The 26,837-nt window shown below is 45.4% G+C and overlaps 1 protein-coding gene across 1 annotated transcript; it reads left to right on the top strand.

Annotated features, from left to right (window-relative positions):
- On the top strand, window positions 1-25,714 carry LOC310788138 (uncharacterized protein). The gene is made up of 5 exons (XM_083649651.1): window positions 1-535; window positions 4,847-5,014; window positions 11,153-11,277; window positions 13,478-18,218; window positions 23,706-25,714. Exons 1-5 carry the CDS (start codon window positions 83-85, stop codon window positions 24,381-24,383), a joined length of 6,165 nt encoding a protein of 2,054 aa, XP_083505777.1. The 5' UTR covers window positions 1-82; the 3' UTR covers window positions 24,384-25,714.
- The last annotated feature ends 1,123 nt before the right edge of the window (window positions 25,715-26,837 follow it).

Genomic DNA, 26,837 nt, shown 5'->3' with positions numbered 1-26,837 from the left:
CTGAAGTTGAGGTAACTTTGTGGATTTTTTTTTTTTATTGTCTCTAGTTTTTCTTTTGGTAGTGTTTTCGATTGGAGCCGGCATGGCTTTGTCCCAGATCCAGTGCCTGGACGATAACCACGTGAACCCGCGCACGCACGAGTCCAAGCCGGAGTTCCTGTACTGCGAGGACCAGCGGCTCGCGCTGGAGGCTCTCATCCGGGACGGGCGCGAGGCGTTCGGGAAGTTCCTGGAGGCGCGCGGCCTGCGGGCCTTCCTGTCCGACCCGGAGCTTGAGGCTGTGACCAGTGCGGCCGAGCCGTACGACCCGGGCTCCGACCTCTACCCTCTGGACGCGGAGGACGACGAGGCCCCGCTGTCCCTGCACTACTGGCCCGAGCTGTCCGACACGTCGCTGCCGCAGATGGACCTGGGCTGGCCCGGCTCCATCTCGTATCGCGGCGTGACGCGCATTAACGTGTACGCGCAGCCACCGCTGGAGGGCAACACGCACATCAAGGAGATTGTGAGGAAAACAATTGCGCAGGCGCAAAAGGTAGGCTATTTCGCCCGACCGTTGGAAGTGGTCAAAGTGATAGCATAACTCTTTTAGGGCAGTGGTTCTCAATGTGGGGCCCGGGGACCACCAGGGTTCCCTCCAGTGGGTCCCCAGCAAATTGATTCATTGTTAAACTTCACCATTATATTAATTGATTTTATTCTGGATAAAGAACAACATCCAAGGGATAGGCTATATAGCCTACATGTAAAAGTGTAAAAACCTATTTCCAACATGGTCCCTGGTCTTATGAACCAACCAATATGAACCAACATAAGTTCCAAAATCATTTCAGCATATTACTCCAGCTAACTCAACAAGAATGTTTTCAGAAGGTTGATCATATTTCTCTGTTATCTCCGCAATAGCAGACAGTCATGGAGTTTTGGATAAATTCCTATTTCTGATAATAATAATAATAAATAAATAATTAATAATAAATAATTCTCAGATTTGGGTCCAAGAAGAGAGCAAATCAAAACGCTTGGGCCTTGGGGGTTTGTAGCTCTACAGTAGCCTATGTGGACTAAATGTGGTCCTTGATATGAAAAAGGTTGAGAATCACGGCTGTCGGTGTAGCAGCTCGCCTTTGTGTCTGTGGTTTCTGTTTCCTACCAGTGTCCAATTTGCTCAATTCTGCTTCCAGCAAAGTGAGAAACAGTTTATTTCAACTATAATTGAATTGACTATAGATAATTCATTAGATAATGAACAAAATGGTTGTTATTCACTACTTTTACCCAGACATATCTATCTCCCCATGCCTATATGGACATTTGGGGGTCCCTATAGGGCTAAATCTGATCAAATGAGGGTCTGTGGCCCAGTGTTGATGACATGAACTGAGAAGTCCTGCTGCAGGATGACTTAGGTTTTTACATGTCTCTGCCTTCCCTTGGATACCCAGTGAATATGTTGCTTCTGCATCCACATAGTCTTGACACACTGTCATCTATACGGCGAAGCCACTGCAACTCTTGCTCAAACTCTCTTTTTTAGTTGATAGATAGGAGATATCATTTGGAGGTCTAAAAATATAGCGAGCTGGTAAAATAGTGAAAAACCTATTCGCCTGCAATTCTGTGTATACAACAGAAAAAACGACAGTTAGGCTATACTGCAGCCATGGCTGTCTGTCAGTGTGAGGTCAGAGTACAGAACCAATACAGTGAAGAGCAGAGGCAAAGTGCAGCCTGGTGAAGCTGCGTTATCAGGGACTCAAAGAGGCCATTTACACCTGGCATTAACATGCGTTTTCTGTCATCAGATTGTGCTTGACCACTTGAAAGTACAGGTGTAAACGCCCCCAAGACACATTGAAGACGAATTGCAATCTGATCTGAAGCCTCAGGACTCTGACACAACAACAAAAGAAAAAACTAAAGTCCGACTGATACCGGATTTTTGAGGCTGATGCCGATACCGATATTAGGGAGTAAAAAAAATCCGATATTGATATATCGGCCGATATCTTATATTATTATACACATTATATTACAATTTTTTTTTGCAATGATCCCTCATATATCAAACGCATCGGTCGAGCTCTAGAAAAAACTCGCCCTATTTTTGTCTTTTGCCCTAATTCTGACCATCAGTCACTCTTTTGATATTATGCTAAATATTAATAGTTTATTTCATAAAACGGTCTCATGCAAAAGGATTCAGTATTACAATTGACAATTTCCCATTTGGCAGACACTTTTGTCCAAAGCGACCTATAATAAATACAGGAGATTTTAATACAACACAAGCAAGTCAGGATTATATATAGAATATATTCTCACAGCTCGTCCAGTTGAGTGTCATCATGATTATGTGTGGGCGTGTTGCTGCGTCATAGTTAATTGAACCTGTGTTATTACAGATAAACACCACACCCCACCCGCGAACGTGCAAAACGAGTCGCGATGAGTTTAATCTCAAAGCTACAAAATCTCATAACCTGCCTATATTGATTCAGTCAGGGAGCCTGATGGACATGCTGCTTTGTGTGTGTGTGTGTGTGTGTGTGTGTGTGTGTGTGTGTGTGTGTGTGTGTGTGTGTGTGTGTGTGTGTGTGTGTGTGTGTGTGTGTGTGTGTGTGTGTGTGTGTGTGTGTGTGTGTGTGTGTGTCTGTGTGTATTAGTGCCAGGCTGTGTATGTTTTATGATGAAGCAGCCCTTCTCGGTGGTATGTGCTGATTGACTGAAACCTCCGATGGGCATTTTTAAACGAGTTATGGGTCATATATAAGTGGCATAATTGGAGAACACTCATTCCTTAATTATTGTCTTCACTGTGTCCTGTTGCACAAACATATCATATCAGCAATCGTATTTTCCTCAAACCTGTAGATCAGATTTGTCTTGGCAGAGTATAAATACTAGGGCTGAGTATTGTTTAAGAAATGATGATACTCTTCAACATTTTGGTGACATCTCGAAACTGCCAACTCTGCCACATACACCGTGCTAGACTTCACCACCACAAACGGTGGGTTGTAGCTGCTGCGATAGCGTAGTGGGCCAATCACACGTCGCATTAAATGGAAGAACATTTGAGGTGATTGGCTGCCATGCAAATAATAGTTTTTTTCTAGAGCTGTTTAGAAAAGGGATGGAATTTTTTGTTTTTATTTAACCTTTATTTAACCAGGAAGTCCCTTGAGATTGAAATCTCTTTTCCGAGGGAGACCTGGCCAAGACAGGTCAGTTACAAGTCAGTTACAGTTACGAAATTAAAATTAAAATACAAATAAAACAGACAATTAATACAAACATCAAATACACAATCCAACTCAGTTTAGGCAGTTGCATTTCTCGGTTACAAAGACTTTTAACATGGCTTTAAATTTCCCCAAAGAGACTAGGTTAGTTAGATGAAGAGAGCTCTGCAGATGATTCCAGGACCAGGTATCGTTTGACTGGAGAAGTCAACTACTTGGTAGTGGGTTATTGAGGAGCGACACCTTTAAAGGTATTGAGTACTGAGTAGCGATACGCAGCCCTAGAAGGCACACATACATCAGAACATGTTTTCTGATGAAGCAGCCCTTCTCAGTGGTATGCGAGCCCAGATTAGCAACTATATGGGCAGGGTGAGTGCCCTGGAGCATCAGCTGCCTTGGGGCATCAGCCAAAATGATTCTGCAGCTAATTGTACTGTCTTTCAGAGGCTGTAGCTTTTTAAAGCTAGAGCGAAGCTACTGATATGATCTGAAACTAGAAGACCTAAGGCAACCATTGATACCAAAAATAGCATGCTAGCTTGTCAGGAAGGGGGGTAAATACAGCTCCAAATTTAGACTAAATGTTGGCAAGGGAAAAACGGGCATGGCCATATTGAAAGGGGTCCTTTGAGCTGTCACCTCAAGATATCTGAATAATAATGGGTTCTAAGGGTACCCACAAGTCGCCCACTTTATGCTAATCCATTTTATTCTTAAAAAAAAACATGCCGTTTTTTGCATGCATTATAAATGTGTTATTTTTGCCTATTCTGAATTTTTCTGCATATAGCATCCATAAACAATATTGGAACAGCAGAAATTGAGTGTGACTGGAAAGCTGAGACTCTTGTAAATTCAATTAGCCGAATTGTATTCATGTGTGATGATGTGAGTCCCCATCATCTACATTGTGTCTTGTGTCTGGTACGTGTGTGTTGAGGCTCTACTTCATACAGTCATGTAAATCTGTGGTATTTATTGCCATAGTAAATTTCACTTTTTACGTGTGTGTGTGTGGGGGGGGGGGGGGGGGTCACTTCAAGTCTGGGTCACCCTGGAGCATCACACTGTGTTAATCCGGCCCTGGTGGTATGTGCTGATTGACTGAAACCTCCCATGGGCATTTTCCTCAGGATAATGCCGACAGAACTTGGCTAATGATTTATGGGTCATATTTAAGTGGCATCCTTGTAGAACACTCGTTATTGTCATCACGGTGTCCTGTTGCACGAGCAAACCTTTCGTCATATTTTCGTCAAACCTGTAGAACAGCTTGAAATGGTATTTGGTTTGGCAAATGAGAGTAAATACGCAATTCTCAATGTATGTCATGCACCTTCAATGGCCTAGCATTCCTCTGCATAGTAATCCAGTTGTGTACTTTTTTGTGACATTTCATAGAGACAAACAGCAAAAAAAGAAGAGTAGTGTACTTTTTACTTTTGTACTTTATTACATTTCAGATACTGTAGTGTTGTTGTTTTTTACTTTTACTTGAGTAAACAAGTTCAATGAGTACTCCTACTTTTGTTACACAAGTAACTGTACTTCTACTTAAGTAAAGAATGTGTGTACTTTTTCCACATCTCTGTCTCCAGGTGATCGCGGTGGTGATGGACATGTTCACAGATGTTGATATCTTCAGGGACTTGCTGGATGCCGGTTTCAAGAGGAAGGTGTCTGTCTACATCCTGCTGGAGCGCACGGCCCTACCTCACTTCCTGTCCATGTGTCAGAGGGCCAACATGCACGCCGGACACCTCAAGGTGAGAGAAGCCCAGAAGGATGTTCTCTCTGTGGAAACCTGCACCTGTATCATCAGTTGAGGAAAGTTCATTCTAAATCTGGTGAAGCAGGAATTCTGGTTGTTGAACTTCCACAGAGTCTTGGATTAGCGTGAATTTCCAACACATCCACACATATCATTAGGGCTGGTCGATATGAACCAAAAATCATATCTCTGTATTTTTAGGCTGAATGATATATATCTTGGTATTTTCTACAAAGTGGCCTAAATGTTAAGTTGTAAGTCAAAGCCACATGTGAGATGTAAAAGCACTTATTACAACAAGACTGTGATCAAAATAAAATGCAAAGACAGGGTTTCCTTCGCCTGACTATTGGTGTTTTCACAATATATTTGCACCATATCTTTATTTAATAAATAATCATCAGTAATGTGGATGTAATGACTAAGTGAGTAATAGCTCATTTATACTCCATTTTCATACATAAATAGATGCGTCCGTTTCAAACGGTGTAATCGTCACTGGCCAGTGCCCACATACTTCCATGCTTCTTTCATGTTGGTATCATGTTAAGCAATACATCCACCAGTTGGCAGTAGAGAGTTAAATGCATGAGTGTGTGTGGTTTTGCTCCGTTTCAGATGACGGACAGAAAACGCACGAAATGAACACAGAGTATGGACAGAAGACTCTGTCCGTCTCGGTCTCTGTCTTTAACGTACAGTAGAGTATAATTGGCCCTTAAAGGCAAATAATAGAACAGCTACTGTAAGTTCAGAAAATTACATCACTTTACTGTAATGCATGCAGCCTTTAAAAACACTTGTGCCATATCACGATATTACGTTATCCAAAATCTAAGACGATACCTTTGCTCATACGATATCGAAAACCTTGGTCTCTAAAAAAAATCAGTGTATCAGGAATTTTGAGATTAGCCCAGGTGGTGGCTCCTAACGCACGAAGCAGACAACATATCTTGCAGTAACTTTCATTCCCAACTTAGAGGCCGGGAATTGCAGTCATGAGATTCTTTTAATGACGTAAATGCAAGCGCGTGCTCGCTCGCGCTCTTTCTTGTGCGCACACACAGACACTTGAAACGAGTACGTCCAAACCCTTCCAACTGACACTGTACTGATGAAGTTATCACATCATTGCATCGTGAAACTTACCTTTAACTGTGCCTTCTCAAACAGTCACCTAATAACTTACCTTTAACTGTGCCTTCTCAAACAGTCACCTAATAACTTACCTTTAACTGTGCCTTCTCAAACAGTCACATAATAACTTACCTTTAACTGTGCCTTCTCAAACAGTCACATAATAACTTAACTTTAACTGTGCCTTCTCAAACAGTCACATAATAACTTACCTTTAACTGTGCCTTCTCAAACAGTCACATAATAACTTACCTTTAACTGTGCCTTCTCAAACAGTCACATAATAACTTACCTTTAACTGTGCCTTCTCAAACAGTCACCTAATGGGATGGGTACCTCAAAAAACCGGAGTGATCACAAAACAGATTTTAGTCATGTCACAGCAGGTGAAAGTGATTTACATGTTTATAGCAAAATGCCACCTTGTTTACAGTGAATTGAATGACTGATCTGAATTAAATCTTCATCTTGCTGTCAAACAAACCAAAACAAACCAAATGGAAGAGAGCCAATGCAAGCACATCTCAGGTGATCTTAGGTGAAGAGCACTGAGCACTATTTGGCAGGCCGCTAATCACATGTTTTGCATTTGACTGTGCAGTATTTGGGAAGCGGTTGTGAGATTCAGTACCAGATAATTATTTTGCAGTTATGAGGTGTTGATATTCAGAACAGTATTTGGCCGTTATAGATGCAGCCAAACTTCCAAATTTGTCCACCCTACAATTTGAACCCCCTTTCAGCCAAGTGAAGACATTGATAGCAGACATTTATGGTTGGTTGATGACATATATCTATGGTTGATAGACCACACAGTGTTAATAATTGATGGTGGCATCCAGATCAGATCAGATCCAGCCATGATCACACACACACACACACACACACACACACACACGCACGCACACACACACACACACACACACAGGCAGGCACGCATGCACACACACAAGCAGTTTTTGGCAGTACAATGGTTCAGAACACTATTTAGCAGACTGCAAGAGATGGGATGCCATATGTTTGGAGCAGTATTTGGCAAGCAGCAATGAGGTGATGAATACACAGAGAGCAGTGTTTAGTAGTTCAGGTTCAAATCAATTTCATGAGTTGTTATTAATAGGAAGACACATACACAGAGGCTTGCCTTGCACACACACACACACACACACACACACACACACACACACACACACACACACACACACACATACATACACACACACAGAAGCTTGCCTTGCACACTCATGCATGGGCATGTGGGCAGGCACTTTGAGAGACAAGCACGCACGCACAACCCCCCCCCCCCCCCCCCCCCCCACACACACACACACACACACACACACACACAGATGCACTGGGACAAGCTCAGGCTCTCTCATGCACAAGAGAGCCAGCTATTTAGATACAAATCACACTGGGAGTGGCATACCGGTAAGCACATACCATCTACACCCCCCCACCCCCTGCACAAGCACACACACACACACACACACACACACACACACACACACACACACACACACACACACACACACACACACACACACACACACACACACACACGGCATGTCCTTGGCATCTTGTGCCTTGGAGATACTAAAGTGAAAGAGAAAAAGGCAATAACAGCTTGAGAGACCCAGTACCATCTGGATGTGGAGTCCAAGCATAAGCCACATAACACATAACATACCACAGTCTACATAAACAATAAGGCACATAACACATAACATACCACAGTCTACATAAAGAATAAGCCACATAACACATAACATACCACAGTCTACATAAACAATAAGGCACATAACACATAACATACCACAGTCTACATAAAGAATAAGCCACATAACACATAACATACCACAGTCTACATAAACAATAAGCCACATAACACATAACATACCACAGTCTACATAAACAATAAGCCACATAACACATAACATGCCACAGTCTACATAAACAATAAGCCACATAACACATAACATACCACAGTCTACATACACAATAATCCACATAACACATAACATACCACAGTCTACATAAACAATAAGCCACATAACACATAACATACCACAGTCTACATAAACAATAAGCCACATAACACATAACATGCCACAGTCTACATAAACAATAAGCCACATAACACATAACATACCACAGTCTACATAAACAATAAGCCACATAACACATAACATACCACAGTCTACATAAACAATAATCCACATAACACATAACATACCACAGTCTACATAAACAATAAGCCACATAACACATAACATACCACAGTCTACATAAACAATAAGCCACATAACACATAACATACCACAGTCTACATAAACAATAAGCCACATAACACATAACATACCACAGTCTACATAAACAATAATCCACATAACACATAACATACCACAGTCTACATAAACAATAAGCCACATAACACATAACATACCACAGTCTACATAAATAATACGCCACATAACACATAACATACCACAGTCTACATAAACAATAAGCCACATAACACATAACATACCACAGTCTACATAAACAATAAGCCACATAACACATAACATACCACAGTCTACATAAACAATAAGCCACATAACACATAACATACCACAGTCTACATAAACAATAAGCCACATAACACATAACATACCACAGTCTACATAAACAATAAGCCACATAACACATAACATACCACAGTCTACATAAACAATAAGCCACATAACACATAACATGCCACAGTCTACATAAAGAACATAGCACAATGACATGTGTCCACATTGAACAAAATCGAGGAGACGTTGCGTTTAACGCACACCAAGGAGACGCAGCCTTTAACGCACACCTAGGAGACACAGCCTTTAACACACACCTAGGAGACCAGCCTTTAACACACACCTAGGAGACCAGCCTTTAATGCACACCTAGGAGACGCACCGTTTAACGCACACCTAGGAGACGTAGCGTTTAACACACACCTAGGAGACACAGCCTTTAACACACACCTAGGAGACACAGCCTTTAACGCACACCTAGGAGACACAGCCTTTAATGCACACCTAGGAGATGCAGCCTTTAACGCACACCTAGGAGATGCAGCCTTTAACACACACCTAGGAGACACAGCCTTTAACGCACACCTAGGAGACACAGCCTTTAACGCACACCTAGGAGATGCAGCCTTTGACGCACACCTAGGAGACGCAGCCTTTAACACACACCTAGGAGACGCAGCCTTTAACACACACCTAGGAGACACAGCCTTTAACGCACACCTAGGAGATGCAGCCTTTGACGCACACCTAGGAGACGCACCGTTTAACGCACACCTAGGAGACGTAGTGTTTAACGCACACCTAGGAGACCAGCCTTTAATGCACACCTAGGAGACCAGCCTTTAATGCACACCTAGGAGACCAGCCTTTGACGCACACCTAGGAGACACAGCCTTTGACGCACACCTAGGAGACACAGCCTTTAACACACACCTAGGAGACCAGCCTTTAATGCACACCTAGGAGACACAGCCTTTGACGCACACCTAGGAGACACAGCCTTTAACACACACCTAGGAGACACAGCCTTTAATGCACACCTAGGAGACGTAGCGTTTAACGCACACCTAGGAGACGCAGCGTTTAACGCACACCTAGGAGACACAGCCTTTAACACACACCTAGGAGACACAGCCTTTAACACACACCTAGGAGACACAGCCTTTAACACACACCTAGGAGACACAGCCTTTAACACACACCTAGGAGACACAGCCTTTAACACACACCTAGGAGACGCAGCGTTTCCTTTGAAAATACATAATTTGTGTGGAGCGACGCTTATCACAGGTGTGGAGCTTCCCACCATGAATTAGCCTTTAGTATGGGAACGTGACACACGCTGTTGCAGCCCCACCTTAGCATTAGGCTGAATGTTTTTACATAGACATCTTGCTTAGTGCATTTTATAACTTCAAGGCTCATCACCCTCACCCACAGCCTAGAGGAGAACACACATACACACACACACATACACATACACACACACACACACACACACACACACACACACACACACACAGAAGCAGACATTGCTGATTTGATCTAATCAGTTAGAAGGAATGAACTGTGAGAGAGAGGGTGGGACCGAGCGAGGAGGGAAAACAAGAACAAGTATTTCTAGTGTTAGAGGCTCAGGAATAATGTGCTGTGTCGAGGCGTCAAGATGTTGTGATGTTTAAATGCTTTGTCTCCTTGAAAATGATTAAGCCTTCTGCTATCAGAAAGACAGGAAGCAAGAGGGAAACACACACATGACCTGAACACTGTCTACATGGCTCACCCTCAGAAGATAGTGGTGTCATACATGTTACTGTAGTTCACTGCATGGCTCACCCTCAGAAGATATTAGTGGTGTCATACATGTTACTGTAGTTCACCGCATGGCTCACCCTCAAATATTAACAGTGTTAGTTAAATGTTAGCATTGCTTCCCATTTTATACAGATAATGCAGTCATACAGTGTCTGTCACAGTTATACAGTCAGTAGTGTCGGAAAGAGAATATGGTGGATTTTATTTACCCATCAATCAGCCTAATTGGTATTCAAATAGGAATATGAGGTCAACTCATAAAATCATAACAATAATTACCTAATGCTGTTCAGCCAACTCAAATGGCTGTTTGACACTGTGCTGTGGTTGTTTGTTGCGATGTTGTTTTCAGGTTAATTGTTGCTCTGACTTTAAATACAGAATGGCATTGTGTTACATGAGCAGTTGAATTAATGACCGAATACTTTGGCATTTTTCCATTTCCTCATGACTGCTGCCTGCTATTACTTCATTTCATTACTAGATATGACATAATTACTCTACTGTGTGTGTGTGTGTGTGTGTGTGTGTGTGTGTGTGTGTGTGTGTGTGTGTGTGTGTGTGTGTGTGTGTGTGTGTGTGTGTGTGTGTGTGTGTGTGTGTGTGTGTGTGTGTGTTAGAAACTTCGCGTACGCTGTGCAGGGGGAGAAGAGTTCTTCACTCGGTCATGCACCAGGGTCCGAGGCCGGCTGGGATACAGATTCATGTTTGTGGACGGAGACAAAGCTGTGTCTGGGTCATACAGGTCAGTGTGTGTGTGTGTGTGTGTGTGTGTGTGTGTGTGTGTGTGTGTGTGTGTGTGTGTGTGTGTGAGAGAGAGAGAGAGAAAGAGAAAGAGAGAGGGAGAGGTAAACCAGGGCTCAGATTACAGAGGTTTTTCCAAGATCCGCCCCTCCTGGAGATATCTGGACCTGAGTCTTGGCTGGAACCGAAGTTTCTGCTAATGTGAGCTTCCAAGACCCATCGGACCCGCCCCGCCGATTTTGAACCTGTCTCATATTTGCGAGTATCTGCACGGCGACGTCACCACGCCTTTCAGCATTGGACAATGCAACTTTCACGTGCGGCTGGGACAGCTGACGGAGCCTACTGTAGCAACGATAACACTTTTAGCACTTTTAGCATTAGGTTAGCGATAACATACCAATGTTATAACAAACAGATAAACAAATACGTTTCCTGTCCGGTCCTCGGGAACAGACAGGCCGCTCTGCCTATGTCTGTCTCTACTACTGCAAACTACTGCAATCACCAAATCAGCTGTTCTGCCTCCACGTGTGTTCGACTCCTGCCTCTCCATGGGGCAAATCTACCCAGTGGTGATTCAAAGAAAAAAGGGAGATTTTGAGTGCTAGAAACTAGCAAAGATTTCCCCGTGCACTTGAACTTGGGCGTCATCTATGAGCCCGCGAAGAGGGCGATTTCCATAACTGCACCCATGGCGTACCATCTCCAGAGTCTCCATCCAAGAAATGTCTAGTATTGTGAACTGGCACTTTTACAAACCATTAATGTTCCTGTGCGATTTCAGATAGTTAGCTGGTAGTTAGCTTAGTTTCTTTCCCTCCCGGTCTGTCGTGAAAATGCAACAAGATGATAGTGTTACATTATATATTTGAGATATAGCTTTTGTGGGGAGAAATAAATAGAAAATGGGTCAGATATGTTGTCAACCTGGCTGTAAAATCGCCTTTTCCAGCATTTAACGTTACCGCGACCACTATTTGGCAGGGCGGCAGGCAACTTTTTGATAGATCACAAATGGCTCACTTTTTGGCACATCGCTACCCCACATTTTCTCATCTGTGTCGAACCCTATCACCAGAATAATGTGCTGAAGCCGTTTTTTATTTTTCATGGAGTGGAGAATTGCTTTCTATAGGCTATCTCTGATGTAGTCTACATTCTATATCTCTGATGTAGTCTACATTGAGAAACGCAATTAAAAGTCTGTCTCACATAAACCCTGCAGCACACTACGTCATGCGCCCCCCCCCCCCACTCCCTACAGCGGAGGATTCAGGATTTCCTCATGTGTGAAAACAACAATGCCTCTTGTATGAAAGGATACCAGAATCTACCTAGCTGGCTGCTCCAGCCAACCAGACTCTACCTAGCTGGCTGCTCCAGCCAACCAGACTCTACCTAGCTGGCTGCTCCTGCCAACCAGAATCTACCTAGCTGGCTGCTCCAGCCAACCAGACTCTACCTAGCTGGCTGCTCCAGCCAACCAGAATCTACCTAGCTGGCTGCTCCAGCCAACCAGAGTCTACCTAGCTGGCTGCTCCAGCCAACCAGACTCTACCTAGCTGGCTGCTCCAGCCAACCAGAATCTACCTAGCTGGCTGCTCCAGCCAACCAGACTCTACCTAGCTGGCTGCTCCAGCCAACCATAATCTACCTAGCTGGCTGCTCCAGCCAACCAGACTCTACCTAGCTGGCTGCTCCAGCCAACCAGACTCTACCTAACTGGCTGCTCCAGCCAACCAGACTCTACCTAACTGGCTGCTCCAGCCAACCAGACTCTACCTAGCTGGCTGCTCCTGCCAACCAGACTCTACCTAGCTGGCTGCTCCAGCCAACCAGACTCTACCTAGCTGGCTGCTCCAGCCAACCAGAATCTACCTAGCTGGCTGCTCCTGCCAACCAGAATCTACCTAACTGGCTGCTCCAGCCAACCAGACTCTACCTAGCTGGCTGCTCCTGCCAACCAGACTCTACCTAGCTGGCTGCTTCAGGCATTTGTGATTTAAATGTGTGTACTTGGCCTTGGGTTATTTATCATGATGTTTGTTTTGTTATTTCCTGGTCGAATTAACATAGTCTCACTCTGTGTGTATGTGTGTGTGTGTGTGTGTGTGTGTGTGTGTGTGTGTGTGTGTGTGTGTGTGTGTGTGTGTGCATGTGTGTGTCTGTGCGTGCGTGCGTGTGTGTGTGTTCCATAGTTTCACCTGGATGTCTTCCCGGCTGGACAGACACCTCATCACCGTAGTCACAGGCCAGGCGGTGGATGCCTTCGACCGACTGTTCCGTGACCTTTACGTGACCTCCAGCGCGGTTGACCTCCGGCAGGTCGCCACGGAGGCCGAACCCGAGCCCGAGTACCTCATACAGGCAGCCCCCGTGGCCCCTCTCTCCGCTGACATTGCTCGGAAACTCTACAACCCCAAATACGCCCTGCTCGCCCTAGGCAACAACAGCCTCAGCTCCACCTCCTCTTCTGTCAACAACAGCCCCAAAGACTCCAACTCCCAGAATCCAGCACTCCTGGAGTTCGGGAAGAGGAGGCAGAGGAGGGCTAATAAAGGAGTCATAGTAGAAGCTCCCCCCCTCCATCCCGGGCTCGTCGACCTGGAGAAGGCGTACCTGATCCCGTATCTGCCCACCTGGCCGGAGCCCGACCCCCCCAGCGACGTCATCGGGTTCATCAACATTCGGGACGCCAACCGGCCGACTCAGGTCCATCTGCAGCGCTCGGAGAGGTTTGAGACCAGCCAGGCGATCAGGTTCAGCAGCCCGATCAGCCTGACCGAGGCGGCTCTGCCAGAGGTCGCTACGCCCAGACAGTTTACTGCAAAATATGAGGAGAAGAAAGTCAAGCCCACACAAGCTAACACCAAGTCTGAAGAGTCTGTGGCAACCAGAGCGCAGCCAACACAACTCAGCACGGGACCTTTTAAGGCTAAACTTAACACACAGGCACCTGAACAGAAAGCACAACCATCAGACCCAAATACGCACGCCGCCGAACTCAAACGCACCACGACACATACCTCAAAATCGGAATTAACAGAGACTCCTACCGAGCATAATCTGACGTCACCCACACCCACAAACCACAACACAAGTCACAACACCAGTTCTCACCTCACACACACGTCTCAGCCATCCAACAGCAACATGCTCCCCCTTACCAGCGTCAACCGCACCCCTGAGCCACAGCCCCTCCCTTTGGTGAAAAGGGTCGGGCAACTTAGTTTAAACACACATATGGCTGACATACATAGCACACACGCCCATGACTCAACCAACCTGCACACCTCTCACGTCCATGACTCAACCAACGTGCACACCTCTCACGTCGCTTGTTTACATGGCCCTGCTAGTGTGAACACAGATACAACACCTTGTTTACATGGCCCTGCTAGTGTGAACACAGATACAACATCTTGTTTACATGGCCCTGCTAGTGTGAACACAGATACAACACCTATGAGAAGTGAGCTGAAGACAGAACAACACGCACAAACACAACACTTGGTGCAGCGCGCAGATTTACGTGCACAGGCTGTTCATACGCAGCCGCAAAACCCCTCTGAAAACGCAGCCATCCCGACTCCCGCTGCCCGCAACCTTGTTTCTTCTTCTACAGGTACTTCTCCCGTTCCCCTGTGCTCTGTCAGCTTCACCTCTGCATATACCTCCATCCCCTTTACTTCAGTGCCCTGGACCACCTCTCCACCAGTCCCTACCTGGACGACCTCTCCACCAGTCCCTACCTGGACCACCTCTCCACCAGTCCCTACTCCTCGAGTGATTTCACCCTCCATTGTCTCTATGCCGCCCTCCGCTTCTTCCCTTCCCCCTGTTTCCTCTTCCTCTGTGACTCTAGATCGTCCCGTCCCTTCTCCCTCCGCTTCCACTTCCCCTGTCCCTAAGCCTCGTACCCGCCATCTGGTTATGAAAGGCAGTGTCGGCAGCGCTGGCTCAGATCCACCGGAGGTCAGTGTTGTCACAAAGACTGGGAATTTGACAGGCACCGGGCTGCCAGTGGACCACAGTGGGCCCGACATAGTGACTGAAACCCAATGTCCACCAGATGCAGTACGGGTTGGTACGGCTGCGGTATGGCTGCCAGAACAGAGTCATACATGCTTGTCAGACGCAAGCGGCTCTGGCAAAAATAGACCAGATGCGGAAAAAGAACGGAGTGGACATCGGAGCACCAATTTATATGGGCGCGAGTCTGTTCCAGCAGACGTAGCACATCTTGTGGATATTGGGCTTGAGACTCAGACACAACCAAGCCCTCAAGCGAAAGAAGAAACGGAAACTGTACCAGAAATGCAGAATGAGAGCAGAAGCAAAATGGGAGCGCAGAGAGATATTGAGATGAACTGGAGGAAACTCCGAGACAGATCTTTGGCCACACAACAAGCACAGAGTGGGACTTCACAGGATGTAGAGGGAATTTGTAAGGAAGCAGTTGGACTTCAGAATGACTTCAAGAACAGAACAAGAACTCCAATGGCCTCCAGCGCCAAACTACAGGCCCAGACAGACGTTTTGATTACCAACATACCATCACAGACAAGCGATTCCAAAGAAACGATACCAACAGAAGTTGAGACCAAGACTGTGACATTAACGGACCAGAAGATCACACCAAAGCCACAACCAAACGAACTGATTGAGACAGAAGATACAGCAAGACCGCTAACGGACTGGGAGTCCTCTAAAGCACAAAATGAAGACATTGAGGATGCTACACACCCAACAACATACCTTGTAACGGCAGAAGAACATCACCAAATAGTGTATTATGTATTGAAATCACAGAAAACTGACCCATTAGCACCTGTAGGATCTTTATCCCCTGAACCTGACACACAAATTGCTGTTTCTGAAACACAAACACCGAAACACAACCCCATCTCCGGTACAGCCCCACCCAACCATGGTGTTGATGGTACCGCATACACATGTGCTTCACCACACCCCGCAGACATCACGCCGAGTACCGGAAAAGACAACCCACCCAGCACCTACCAACTGACCCTAACCCAGCACAGCCCCAAAGTCAAGCGAATCTCACGCACACCCGAAAAATTCCTGCGCTTACACTTCTCCGACTCAGCCGGCACGCACGCGCCTGCCGAGTTGCGCTCCCCGACGCCCGAGAGAGACCCGCGGTCACACACGCCTGACAGACTCCGATTTCCGACGCCCGACAGACTTCCGCTGCGTACACCCACCCCGGACTCGTGGACGCACACCCCGGACCCGCGCTGCCACACCCCGGACATTCGGACGCCCACGTCGGACGCCAGTGACGGGTACCTTTCTCCAAGGGAAGGCTCCACTCTCTCCACCACCTCGGAGGAGTATTATGAATGCAGCGACTCTGTTCTCTATGACCCCGATAGCACATTTAGTCCTGCGCCAGTGAATACAAGTGTTAGTGCTCCTACATCTGGTACAACAGACACGAGCACTTCTGCTGACACGTATACAAGTGTTAGTGCTCCTACATATGGTACAACAGACACGAGCACTTCTGCTAGTGACACGTACACAAGTGTTAGTGCTCCTACATATAGTACAATAGACAGGCGCACTTCTGCTAGTGACACGTACACAAGTGTTAGTGCTCCTACATATAGTACAATAGACAGGCGCACTTCTGCTAGTGACACGTACACAAGTGTTAGTGCTCCTACATCTGGTACAACAGACAGGCGCACTTCTGCTAGTGACACGTACACAAGTGTTAGTGCTCCTACATATGGTACAACAGACAGGCGCACTTCTGCTAGTGACACGTACACAAGTGTTAGTGCTCCTACATATGGTACAACAGACAGGCGCACTTCTGCTAGTGACACGTACACAAGTGTTAGTGCTCCTACATATGGTACAACAGACAGGCGCACTTCTGCTAGTGACACGTACACAAGTGTTAGTGCTCCTACATATAGTACAATAGACAGGCGCACTTCTGCTAGTGGCACGTACACAAGTGTTAGTGCTCCTACATCTGGTAGAACAGACACGAGCACTTCTGCTAGTGGCACGTACACAAGTGTTAGTGCTCCTGACAGGGGCACTTCTGCTAGTGACACGTACACAAGTGTTAGTGCTCCTGACAGGGGCACTTCTGCTAGTGACACGTACACAAGTGTCAGTGCTCCTACATCTGGTACAACAGACACGAGCACTTCTGCTAGTGACACGTACACAAGTGTTAGTGCTCCTACATATAGTACAACAGACAGGCGCACTTCTGCTAGTGACACGTACACAAGTGTTAGTGCTCCTACATCTGGTACAACAGACACGAGCACTTCTGCTAGTGACACAGACAATTTACCTGGGTCTTCTACCACGACTACAATCTCCTCTTCATCTTTAACTGAGAAAGAAGCACTAATGGGGAAAGAAGGGGACATGGTAAATGAGGAGATTGGGAGTGGAGAGGGAGAAGAGGAGAGCGTGTTAGAGGAGAGAAACCGGACAGAGCAAACATCCCCGCTTTCCCAAGGGACGGAGAGGGAAGGCCGCCCGTTCTTCTTGGAAGCTAAGGGAACTGCTAACCACGTCACAGAGGAAGCTAAGGGAACTGCTAACCACGTCACAGAGGGAAGAGCTGCCCACGACGCACCGCTAACACCCGGAAAGGACGAGGAGGCCCAAGCCCCCGAGAAAGAGAGGGCAGTAGACTTTACACCAGCGGAGGACCTGGTCGCGGACGGAGCGAAGCCAGCAGAGTCAACTACTGAGGGAGCAGACACGGAAGAAGTGTCTGTTGGTGAATATGAAGCTAAGGAGTTGTCTTCAGAGGGAGAGAGGCCAGAGGAAGTGTCCTCAGGTGGAGAGAGATCAGCAGATGTGGCAGCACTAGGACCCAGCGGTGCAGAGGGGAGTGACAGGACCCAGTCTGCCACCAGAGAGGCTGAGGGAAAGAAGGTATGAAACCGGAGTTATTTAGTGTGTGGCAAATCCACTACTTTATGGATTAATAGCATTATGTTTGTTTGCCTTGTGATGGAGGTCATACAGTAGTTAACCCAACTTTTTATTTTTGTAATGTATCACAGCTAAGATCATTTAATTTTCCCATGACCCAGTTTCAGTACAGTGTGGACAGACTCCGGCGAGCTTCTCACTTAGGTGGTGAAGCCATTAGCCTAGTTCTGTTGCTGGCAACTCAGCTTCTCATTGGATGTGTCAGATATTTGAAAAGTGATGAGTGTGCTCAATCTATCTTGTGTGTGTGTGTGTGTGTGTATGTATGTGTGTGTCTGTCTGTCTGTCTGTCTGTCTGTCTGTCTGTCTGTCTGTGTGTGTGTGTGTGTGTGTGTGTGTGTGTGTGTGTGTGTGTGTGTGTGTGTGTGTGTGTGTGTGTGTGTGTGTGTGAGACACAAAGTAAATCAGCTGTTTTCAAATCTTTGAAAGTATTTTTCAATATATCTTTGTAAATGGATGGCTAATTTGCATATTGTCAATATCAGCAACAGCTTACAGCTAAATGTCATCTCTCTGTCTGTCTGCCTGTCTGTCTGTCTGCCTACCTGCTTGTCTGCCTCTGTCTGCCTGTCTGCCTGTCTGTCTGCCTGTCTGCCTGTCTGTCTGTCTGTCTGTCTATCGATTATTAGAGGCCTTACTCATTTCCACAGTGCAATCAATGACAGGTTTCGTTGCGCTGCATGTCCACTTAGATGAATACAGAACAGGGTTAGTATCACAATATTGAAAACGTGTTATTTTCATGGTCACGTCAAATCCAAGTTTGTTTGTGTCGGCCTTAATCTCAGTCACAGTCTCATTGGGCGTCACACCGCCCACATGATGCAACAACCAATGGAAATGGCACATTCCATCCTTACACCAATGAGAACTTCTTTCGGGGAGAAAGAAAAAGAAGACTAGGCCAGGGCCTACCAGAGAGCGAGGATGGTCAGGCGTCCAATGGGTTCAGAGAGTGACCAAACAAAAATTAAATGAAACTCAATCAGGATGAACACTTCGTTCATAAATCTCTACTCTTTCATTCACTGCTCCCACCTAAGTAGTTACTAATACTAGTAACTAATACTATTACTAATACTATTACTATATTGTCGCATTACGTTAACTTTCTATCTTATTTTATTTTTATTTTACTTTTTATCTTAATGTTTTTTTGTTTTCTTTTCTTTTTATTACATGGTTACTTGATCAAACATTTTTAATTTCTTTAATTATTGTTGTATTGTTTATTTAGGTGAGATACCTTTATAACCCTCCCAGGGTTTTTATCTCACCTGTAGCCTGTACTACGAAGCTAGTTTAATGCCTTATCCGAGTAAGTTTGAGTTTAAACCTGGTTTAGCCGTACTACAAAGCAAGTTAACTTTCAATCACCATGGCAACTGACGCTGCAAAGCTAACCTGGTCGCGACCAGGTTAGCTTCAGAGGATAAGATCAAAATCCATGACAGACCCATATAATCGGCTCTCTGGAGTCACTCACCGTTCATATAAGATCGCCATATGAAAAATAGATTGCAGTCAACTGAGAATATAACAAGAAAAACATTTGTGGCTCTGTAGGCTACATAATTAAATTAAGCCTACTTACCACTTTATGTCTTAACAGCTCAACGATGCGTGGAGAAATATGATCACTATTAATCACCGCCGCGCATATCATGAATGGACCCTCAAATGGAGTGAGGGTGATATTCTCCTACATGCCAGAAAATCCGCATCGTCTCAATTCAGTTCAGCAGTTTTCTCTTTTATAGTAGGCTATTAGGCTTTATACTAGGCTATTTTATATATGAATTATTCGATCAGTGCAACCACACACATGAGTGATAGAGATCATTATTCATTGAGCATGCGTTTCTAAATCTATGGTCTAAATAGGCTTACAGATTGTGGAAATGTATAGACTGAGATTACATTTGTTGCTGCTGTATCAATGTATGCAGCTGTATCAGACAGAAATCGCTGATCGAAGTAAATCAAATGACTGATGTGAATACAAGCTGCTGCTTTAGACAGCCCTTCAGCAGACTATCCAACGCGGATTTTCATTCTGACATTAAATCGCGGATACATTAAATATCCGCTAAAACTCTGATCATGCACTGCGCTTTCATGGAACGAGGAAATGGGTGTGGAAATTGGTGTGGGCGTGGATCAACTCAGCTGTTCATAATGTGATTGGCTAGTGCACCTCTTTCGCGTGGACGCGCGCCTGTGCACGAGCGAAAAACGTGCGCGTGCACAGGCAGATCCCAGGTCCACTTACCTAGTAAAAAACCAGCGTCGTAGTATCAGTTAACTAGATAGCTTTGATCCTGTTCAGTCAAACCAGATCAAAGGGACTTATCGCGGATCTGTTAAACTAGTTCCGTAGTACAGGGCTCTGCACAATCAGTTTCATTTGTTGCCTTGTTTTTTGTTGTTGTTTTTATTGTGCAAATAAATCAAATCAAATCAAATCAAATACCCAATGACCTGTCAGAACCTTAGCGGTTAGCCGAGATTTGGTGTAATTATTTATCAGTTCACATTAAGTCATGTGAGTGCACCAATACCAAGAGCAACATCAACATTTGTTTTTCTAAATCTGTCCTATATTGCACCAAACCTGCCCATTCTGGTCACACTTTATTTTATGGTAGATTTCTCCATTTCTCAGTAACTGTATTGATAATGGTTAGAATGAATTAGCAATGGGGAAAGTATGATTGTTCATAATTAATAATGCTTGTTCAAATTACAAGTGTTTTTTTTTTACCAATATTATGACATTCAAAGGGATTCTCTACATTGTGTGTTGTGCCGTGGGTGCCTGGTGCACAACACCCATTCAGATTCCGCGTGCAGCATGAGTCAATGCCGAAGTTTTGCTCAATGTTTGATCCAATAAATGAATTTGTAAACAAATATATCCCGTTTTAAATGTTGATAAGAAAACAAACCCAAACAGAATAAACAGAATATGAACTCTGGGGTGAAAGCAGGGGGCATCGACCCCAACTCGCTCACCATTGTCATTGTCGTCATCAAGATCATCATAGGAAGCACAACCGTTGCAAACGGAGATAGGAGGAGATATGATGCCCCCTGAGCACAACCAGCTCTGCAATAGTCTCTTAGAACAGACGAGTTGGCTTCCGCAATTTTCTAATGCTTCCGCCATACCGTCTGTACTTCGTGGGGGAGAATCATGCACCAACCGGAATGGGAAGCAGAAAGGCGGGTCTTCCGCTCATTAGTCCAATCCAGAATCCAATATGCCGGCAGAAAGGCGGGTCTTCCGCTCATTAGTCCAATCAGAATCCAATATGCCGTATTCGCGTGTCGTGATTGGTCGGATTCCGTAGAACTTCCTTCCAGTCTGAAGGTTTTTTTCCCAACTTCCTTGTGCATGTTGTGCAGGTGTAACGTACAGACTGTATAGCTGCATTCGCCGGATGTAGATGAGACAGTCTGTTTTAAGAGACTAGCTCTGCAACGACTGGGGTCCCCCCCCCCCCCACCCAGCACCCCCCCCCCCCACCCCACCCCACCTCCCCACACCACCCACCCCATGGACCCAAATGGACACTATCCTACCCCCCCCCCCCCCATTATAGATTACGTAAAGGCCTTTTACTGCACATTTCACGTGGATTTTTACGTGAACATTATCCCACTGTCCTCCTACCCCCCCCCCCATTATATGTCACTTTAAAGGACTGTTACTTTGCACTGTACTTTATACTTTATCATTTATCATTTTAATTTGAGATGGTTTTCTGTTTGCTTCATCTTCTGTTATTGATGTGATCATGGATGGCACTGCATACTGCACTAAGTCACATTCCTCATTTGTAATGTGATTACTCACTATGGCTATTCAAATTAATGTTGAGACACACCTACAAAGCCACATACTGCAGGGAAGCTGTCACTGACTCACACGGGCAGACACGCACCGACATGATCTAGCAGTTATGCTATAATGCTCTAATGCATTATGCGCAGAAACTGGTCTAAACGTGAGACTGAGTCACTACCTGTAATTGCTGACCAATTGATAGTGAAAATAAAGGTGTTAAGCTTGAATTTAGGGCATTTTAGAAGTGAGCAGAAGCGCCTTGGAGTCACAGGAAAAGATAGGTGTTATGTGGACAAATGTTTCATATCTGCTTTAATATAATTATTGTGGTCCCTAATTCATTTCCCGGAATTGTGTTGCTAGGGAACAACAGTTTGGAACCTGTCTTATGTCCTGTCAGTTATTGTACGAGCAAACACTGCAACAGGAAGTAAGCTGGGGGCAATTTAGAATGTTTATTTATGTCGAGTTGAAACTGTCTATACTGCCGTAACTTTCATTAGCATTGTTCAGTTGGAAATTTGGTTTTCTCAGCTATGTTTCTTTAGTTTGATTTTAAACTGGTCTTCAGTTTCAAGCAGCATTTAAAAGGTCTTAACAAGTCTTAAAATTGGCTTTCTGAAATCTGCTGATTCCATCTATCTATCTATCTATCTATCTATCTATCTATCTATCTATCTATCTATCTATCTATCTATCTATCTACCTGTCTGTCTGTCTGTCTGTCTGTCTGTCTGTCTGTCTGTCTGTCTGTCTGTCTGTCTGTCTGTCTGTCTCTTTGGAGTGCACTACTGTATTACCATTTATATTCTGTGTGTGTGTGTGTGTGTGTGTGTGTGTGTGTGTGTGTGTGTGTGTGTGTGTGTGTGTGTGTGTGTGTGTGTGTGTGTGTGTGTGTGTGTGTGTCTGTGTGTGTGTGTGTGTGTGTGTGTGTGTGTGTGTGTGTGTGTATGTGTGTGTGTGTGTGTGTGTGTGTGTGCGTGCGTGCTCGTGCGTGTGCGTGTGTGTGTGTGGTGTGTGTGTGTGTGTGTGTGTGCGTGCGTGTATGTGCGTGCGTGCGTGCGTCTCTACCCATGCAGCAGGGTCTGTTGAGTGAGCACCAGCAGAGCAGCACTAAATCGAAACACACGACAGTCGTACATTATTGAACAAGGAGACTGTGTGTGAATTAAAGCGACATGCTTTTAATGAGCCATGTGTTCACACGATACAATATTGATGAATCAGTAAAGATATGACAAGAGTTTCACATTTATTGACGTAGCTTTGACTCACTCAGCGTCCAGCCCTTTCTGTCTAATAAGAGTGTATTGAAGTGAATGAGGTGTCACTGGCATGGCTTTGCTCACGTCCCTCATGCAATATTTACAGAGGTAAAAATAAAATGTAGATGACATTCTCACCTTCACACCCAAGTGCCTCCTCTGTCTTTGCCATTAGCAAGAGTGCATTTATGTCACTCAGTGAATTGCGTTTGTGAGTTGTGCATTTTCTTACACTGCATTGTAGATTGGGCGTTTGTGTTATTCACTTCTTCTTCTATTGTGTTATTCACGGTCTCCTCTCCTCTTCTCCAGGCTCAGCGAACTCCTCCAAGACCTCCGCGAGGCCAGCACCAGCAACAGCAGCAGGACGTCCGAACAGTCTCCCAGTCCCGACCGGTCCAGCCCCACAGACCCACTCGTCCCTGCCCGGCTCCCCAGCCTCTAGCGGGGCGTCCCGGGGCAGGACGGCCCCTCAACCAGCCGGGGAACAAAGTGCTCCCCGATAACACGTCACCTCCCTCCAGACCGCCACCCAGACCGGCGGCCCCGCCTCCAGCCACAGCTGGGGCCGGGGGCGTGGTTGGGGCCGGAGCCGGGAGGAAGCAGGCGGACGTCTCCTCCGGCCAGCACAGCTCCCCCCACAAGCAGCCTCAGGGATTGCAGGGGAAGGGGAGGGCCGGGCAGCCGCACAGCCAGCCTCCCTACCCGAAACCCCAGGCCTCGTTTCTCCACTCTCAACCCCAGCCTACCTCCTCCCAGAATCAGAGGAGCACACAGGCCCAGCACAGCGCCACCGCCAGGCAGGGCTCAGGAGCTGCGGTCGGGGCAGGGGAAGCACCTGTGCAGGAGGAAGGCAAGACTCCCTTCAGTTTCTCCTTCGGCAGGCTGTACAACCTCAAAGGCCTGAAGGACAAGATCAGCAAACCCCACCCGCCCAGCAAGAAGAGCAGCGCCAACTCTCCAGCACAGGGAAGCAAGAGCACTGGCTAGTCCGCTGCCTCAGTGACCCTCTGAACTCTGACCAATGAACCCTGACTTGTGGGGATTTTCTCATCTAAAGTAGGGTGCACTGTTTTCAACGTTGAAATTTGCGATTTTCTGGATTAAACCATTATATGTTTTCGCTCATGGCCTGGATTAGTGTATGACTCTAGAACCAATCTACTTGATCTAATTTATCAATCGGGACACATTAGACTGATATGAGTGCACAGTCAATATCTTGTCACATAAGCACGCGTCCTGAAATGGAGTTGACTTGAAAGAAGGACGTCCTAGCAGGAGATGTTTCTTTCTCAAGACTTATTTATGTATATGGCCTTCAGTCATACATGAGCATATGAATAGGTTGGGAACTCTTTCACATGGAATTACCAATTTACCAGGTGCCTGTATGATGTCATGACCGCTGTGCTGATGTCATCAAAGGCCTAGACTCAGCCAAACTCTACACGCCAATCATGAACCATTTCAATACGTTTACTAAGGATACACATGAACCATCTGGACACATGCAAAAGGTTTGTCACTCACCATTTTACATTCTGTTGACAGAGAAAACAGCAAAATAAGTCAAAGTTCACATGGCTCAACATCATGAAAGACAGGCAAAAATAATAACAAAAATGAATGTATTTGCTTCACATGAATTGAATGAGAGTGTTTACCGTGCTGTTGTAATATGTCATGAATTTTTCCTCCTCTATGCAAAAGAACAAAATAGTTTTTGCTACTAATGAGAATGTAACAATTGATATGCAATGTTCTTCCAGTTTATAACGCAATATATCTTTTGTCTGATGGGTGCGGCTTTGTGTTATTTTGTATTCTCCCGTTGTTTACTGTACATGTGAAGACTAAGGGAGTCCGGTTTTTGATTTATTCTTTGTTTACACAAAATCCCATTTAGATTCAAAATGCCTGATGAGTTCTGCCTTGACAACAAAGTCACAGCGTCTATGCCTCCGAACCAATGCATATGTTATCTGCAAAGTAGCACAATAAGCATGGCACAAAACAGAGTTGCTGCTCTGAAGACAGATGGAGATTGTAATAAAGGTGTGTGCAACAGTGAATGGGTTCATGCCCTTGGAATCCTCTGAAGAAAAAGGAACGGGGGATATGTACCGACTTGTCATTTGCAGAACAAATAAACTCATCATCAGTGAGATCAATGAAATGAATGCTAATCTGTTACAGTGAAAGTCGAGCCTATAGGACAGAATTCACATGTGATTCCTATGTTGTTGGACAATAAAATCAACATTTATAAATGCAAACAACGCTTTCACAAAACTACAAACGAGAGAACCAAGCTTCAAATCTAGACACAAAATGTGTCGAAAACTGTAGCACTAACTAAAAATAAACACTAAAAATAACAACGGGTTATTGTTATTTTTTGTTCTCGCTTAAACCGAAGGTTTTATGGTCACTCAAGATTCTCTGGATCACGTGTTGGCTTGGTTCGAGCCTTAAAACTCGTTATATTTGGTTTTATCGAAATGTCTATGGAGAAAATGGAACTCCTTGATGCAATACCATTCAGGAAGTGTGGGGGGCAGTAGTGTAAACACAGTGCGTCGCTGTCCGTACTGCCCCCCACACCTCCTGAATGGTATTGCATCAAGGACTTTTTGATATCAACGATATAAAAGTGGATTTTATGCAACAATTTGGAAGCGGCAACAACAGTTCTTTAGAAGAAGAGGATGTTAGGCATCGGATAGCGTCTTCACTTCAAGTTTCTGGCTCAGGTAAGGACTCGTTTTAAGACCTAGACGCGAGAGCGTTGCGACGGTCTGATGGGAGATGCTAATAGGGTCCCCGGGCGCTAACGCTCAATATGAGCGAGAGCGCCCGGCTAGCCGGGTAAGGGTAGACGGGGGATCTAAACGCTCGTCTCTCACACCGGATATCGTGTTCAAAGTCTTTCAACCAGAAGTCCCATAACCCTAGTGGTAAGTGGAGTGGACTGCATTTATATAGCGCTTTTATCCAAAGCGCTTTACAATGTGCCTACATTCACCCATTCACACACCGAGGGGGGCCAGCTGCCACGCAGGGTGCTGGCACAGCCATCGGGAGCAATTTGGGGTTCAGTGTCTTGCCCAAGGACACTTAGACATGCGAACTGGAGGAGCCGGGGATCGAACCACCAATCTTCCGATTAGTGGACGACCTGCTCTACCTCCTGAGTCCTGAGCCACAGCTGCCCTTACCCTATAACCATACCCTATAAAACATTTTCCCACAGCCGCCCCGCCCTATAACCCTTACCTTAACAAGTTGTTTTACCTGCCTAAACACAACTGTTTTCAAATCGGTCGTATTGCAGTGGCTTTTATTGTGAAGGTTATAACTGGAAAACCTCATTCTGACTAGTCTCGTTTGCCAGACTCTTTCGCGCTGTACTAGTGTTGCCGGACACGTGTCCCAGGCGAG

This window comes from Poromitra crassiceps (genome assembly GCF_964638095.1).
Source record: "Poromitra crassiceps genome assembly, chromosome: 13".
NCBI lineage: Eukaryota > Metazoa > Chordata > Actinopteri > Beryciformes > Melamphaidae > Poromitra > Poromitra crassiceps.
Note: the sequence above shows the minus strand (reverse complement) of the source record. Positions and strands in the feature narration are given on the sequence as shown.